This window comes from Leucopleurus acutus, assembly GCF_964270905.1.
Source record: "Leucopleurus acutus genome assembly, chromosome: 2".
NCBI lineage: Eukaryota > Metazoa > Chordata > Mammalia > Artiodactyla > Delphinidae > Leucopleurus > Leucopleurus acutus.
The window spans coordinates 193390752-193395064 of record NC_139143.1 but is presented as its reverse complement, the minus strand read 5'-3'; the positions used below and the strand labels follow the sequence as shown (position 1 = coordinate 193395064).

Genomic DNA, 4313 nt, shown 5'->3' with positions numbered 1-4313 from the left:
TGGTCCCCAAGCCCTGACCCCACAAGCGAGACAGAGGGGCCCAGCGTCACAGGGCTCCACAGGGCTGAGACACCCACAGAGGCAGGCAGATCACCTGACCTTGCACATGAATTCAGCAACCATTTATTGACCCTTGGTCCCTGCCAGGGTCCAACTGGGCTGGAAGGAGGCCACAGATGAATGAGGCTCCACCTGCCAGTGGAGGAGAAATGATCAGCAGGCCTTCTGGCCACACCCTCCCCCCAGGAGGAGGAAGTTCTGATTCCTCCCACACACCCCCAACACAGCCACCGGAGAAGATGCTTCCTCTATTATTCTGCAGGAAAGGCCTGCAAGACAAAAGCCAAGCCCAAGGGGTGGAGGGGGACAGAGGAATTACCCAGAGCCCCTGTGAGGCATGGGAGGGGGCAGGAAACGGGCGGAGGAGGGGGGAGGGTGGCAGTAGGAAGAGCCCCTGGTGTGAGGGGGAGACCCCCCCCAACCCAGCTCTCCGCGGATGGCGCAGGTGTCCAGGCTGAGTGGGGAGAGGGGTGTGGCCTCCTCCCACAGACAAGGATACTGCGGAGGGGTGGCCTGGGGAGGGGCCCAGCCTCAGCCCCCGCTGTGCTCCCTCACACCCCCCTAATCTAACCAAGGGCGACACCCTCCGCAAACCTCCTGGCTCCTCCTTCATCCAAGCTAATTAACGAGGTCTGCATGGCCTGAGCCCGACCTGAGCGTCTTCCTGTTCCAGGCAGGTGCTGGGGACAGGAGTGAGTGACACAGACACGGCCCTGGCCTCCAGAGCCCTCGGAGCCTGGGGGTGGCTGCCTCAGGTGGGAAAGTGGGGAGAGAATGGGGCGGGGCGGGGGTGAGTACAAAGGGATAGAGACGGGAGGAGCTTGCCTGTCTGAGGAACAGTGTGGTTCCCTCTGAGCCTGAGAGGTCCCTGGAGGGCTAACAGGGTGCTCGGCGCAAAGATTCCTTTGGCAATAGCGTCTTGAGAACAGATGGCCAGGAACAGGAAGTAAGGAAGTAAGGGAGGGGGCAAGGCCCTGGGACGGAGGTGGGGGGGTCTGGTCTGGCGCTGTCGCCACCCTCTCCCTGAAGAAGGGAGAGTGTGATGACCCAAGTTCCAGGTGACCTTCCCAGGCAGCCCTTCTCTCTCTGGCCACCAGGTGGGGTGCTCCCCCTACCCACGAACCCACCCACCCAGCTTCATATCCCAAAGCACCCCCCCACCCCCCCACCCTGGCCCACCCCTCCTGCACTGAGGCCCTCCCTGAGCAGTTCCCCTCCCCCAGCCAAGCTGAACTTCTGGCTTCTGAAATGGACCCTCTACAATTCTCCTGCTGGGAGGGCCTCCCAGGCTGGCCAGGAGCAACTCCCCCACAGTCCTGCTGGAGACCCGGCTCTCCCAGCCTCCCCAGGGCCTGTGTGCAGAGGGTGCGGCACCTGGCCTGCATGGCTGCAACTGTCCAGGACCACTGGCCTGGGCCCTGGACACTCAGGAAGACACGCCAGGCAACTAGAGGCCGGGGAGGAACTGGCTTGGTGGGACGTGGCAGGCCCTGCCGGGTGTGCACGGCTGAGTCCAGGAGGGCAGGTGAACCCTGCGCATGACACGGACACGGGAGCTGATGGGGCCACTGGAGGAGGGGCAGGCCAGCCCCGGCAGTGATTCACCCTCCTCCTCCGCGATGGTCCCTGGCCAGGCAGGCGGCCAACAACCATCAGGTGAATTTGGCTGTGGTTGGGAAACAGATCTTGCCTCAGCCTCAGCAGGGCTCAGGATGAGACACTGCAGTCCCAGCTGCGTGCCTTGGACCACCCCCTCACCGCACCCGGAGCACAGCCCCCAGCAGCAGCCTGGGGAGGCCTGGGACCACAGGACAGCGACTCTCGGGGTCAGGGGTGGGGGGCCATGCCCAACGCCGCCTAGGATCGCTGTATTGTAGGATGAACACGCAGCCGGTGCTCAGGACGGATGCGAAGGCCGGACCAATGCCAGTTCCTTTGTACTGAAGGGGGACCTCCCCTCTCAGGGCAGGATGGGGCACACAGCAGGGCTGGGCTCTGGCAGGAGAAGAGCCCCAGCACCAAGTGCCCTTTGTCGGGCTGGCCCCCGTTCCCTGCCCCTGGGACTCAGATGCCCGCTCCTGCTGGCAGCCCTCTCCCGGGCAGACACTGGCCTGGGGCAGGCTCAACGCACGGGTGGGCACAGGCAGTTTTGTGCTCAGCCACAAGAAGGCAGGAGGTGGAACAGGCCAGAACCGAAGCTTCAGGGACAGTCAGCCCTCACCACAGCTCAGCACCAAGACAACAGTGTGAAAATACATGTCTCCACCTTCCAGGGTCCTCGCGAGTGAGAGTGGGAAACAACATGCCCAGTGATGCTGCGGGACCGCTTCCCAGCACGGAGAGACATTCTGGAAAAAGTGATGACTGGCCCCGTCCTGCCTGAGCCTCCCGAGGGACCTCTCACACACCCTCCCCCCCACTCCAAGGCGGGTCGCGGCTCCAGTGCAGTTAGATACAGGCAAACGCAAGGCCGGCCGAACGTCCGCGCCGGGCACCTGCGGGCCCAGGTGGGAGCAGAACCCCCGCGGCCCGCCCTGCCCGCTCGCGCGAAGACATCAGCCGACCCCGCTGCCGGGCCTCTGCCGGACTGGACCCTTCACGAAGACGACAAAACAAAGCTCCCGACGCGGTCTCTGGAAATAAATATTTTCTGGCACAGTCTCAGCGGGTTCTGGGGCCGCGACCTCACCGAAGCCACGGCCTCCAGGGTGCGCCCCGGCCCTGAGCCACGGCTCCGGGGGCGGCGAGGGGCTCCCCCGTCCAGCCCGGCAGGAAGGGCGGCGCCAAGACCTCCCTGGAGCGCGGCAAGGGGCAGGGGCCGTCGAAGGCTGGCGGCGGCGAACGGCCCGCGTAAACCGCGGGCGCCAGAACTTCGGCGGCGGGGGCCGGTGGAAGCGGGCGGCGCGAGGGCCCCAGCCGGGCCAGGCAGGTCGCCAGATGGCCGAGCAGACGGGACCGCACGTCGGCCGGGACGCCCTCGCAGCCAGCCAGGAAGCGATTCACCTCGGCCAGACACTCGTGGAAGCCGGCGCGGTACTTGCCCAGGACTGCCGGGTCGGCGCGGAGGGCGGCTGCGGGGGCGGCAGGGGACAGGCGGTCGGGGCCCGCGGTGGCGGCGGCTCCGGCCCCAGAGCCCTCGCCGCCGACGCCCGCGCTCACCTGTCACCTGCACGCGCCGCAGGCTCTGCAGGTGCTTCACGGTCAGCTCCAGGATGTCCGCCTTCTCCAGCTTCGAGCGGCGGGAGCTCTGGGGGCGGGGCCGGTGTGGGCGGCTGGCAGCCCAGGAGAGCCGGGATTCCAGGCTCCCCGATCTCGCCCTCCCGCCCCCGACTCACCTCTTTCCTGAGGGCGTCCAGGAGGAGGCTCTGGAGCTGAGCGAGGCTCTCGTTGATGCGCGCTCGGCGCCGCTTCTCCATGACGGGCTTGGAGGACTGCGGGGCCGGCAGCGGCTGAGTCCCCCGGGCGTCAGCTCCCCTCTCCCCCCCGCTCCTGCCAACCGCGTCCGGCCGGGTCCCCACCTTCCGGTGCTCGGCCGCGCTCCGGGGCTGGTCCGGGGTCCGGCGGGCACCGGCCGGCGCTCCCGCCCGCGGCGAGGCCCTCAGCTTCCCCGGGGTGTCGGCAGGCATGGTGCGCCCCCGCGCCGCGCGGGGCCGAGGGCGGGCCGGACGCACGGCTTCCCGAGCCCCTCTCCCGCGGGTTCCAGGCTCCGGGACCGAGCGCGCGCTGCCAGCCGCCTGGCTATTTAAGGAATTGCCGCCGCGGGGCGTGTGAATCCGGCTCCGCGTTCTTTCCCACACTCGCGCCAGCCAATGAGCCGCCGGCGCCGGGCAGCCCGCCCCCGGCCGCAGCCCCCGCCGGCTGTCAGTCACGCGTCCGCTCCCGGCCCACCGACCCCGCGGGCGACAAAGGCGAGCCGGGGCACCCCGCCCGCGCCCGCCTCTGGCGGCGCCGGGCCGAGGCGGGGAAGTCGCCGCGCCCGCTCCCCCGTTCCGAGCGGTGCGCCGGGAGGGGACCTCTCCGGGAGGGCGGAGGCGCGAGGCTCACCTTCCGGGCGAGCTGGGGCCGCGGGAAATCTGAAAGGAGAACTCGCGAGGGGAACCGGGTGAGGCGCCCCCGAGGAGCCGGCGAGCCTCGGCCCGCACGCCTCTGCTCTCCGCGGACCCAGCCGGGCCCTCGGGCCTCCGCGCGGCCTGCGAATCTGACCCCCGCCGGCTGCAGCACCTGCACGAGGCCCGTGACACAGTGGACGTGGA

The 4313-nt window shown here is 68.8% G+C and overlaps 1 protein-coding gene across 1 annotated transcript; it reads right to left on the bottom strand.

Moving 5' to 3' along the window:
* Positions 1-2745: 2745 nt before the first annotated feature.
* On the bottom strand, positions 2746-3686 carry HES4 (hes family bHLH transcription factor 4; the record flags this gene model as incomplete). Its single annotated transcript, XM_082832858.1, has 3 exons — positions 2746-3131; positions 3220-3307; positions 3396-3686. 3 exons carry the CDS (start codon positions 3684-3686, stop codon positions 2746-2748), a joined length of 765 nt encoding a protein of 254 aa, XP_082688984.1.
* Positions 3687-4313: the final 627 nt, after the last annotated feature.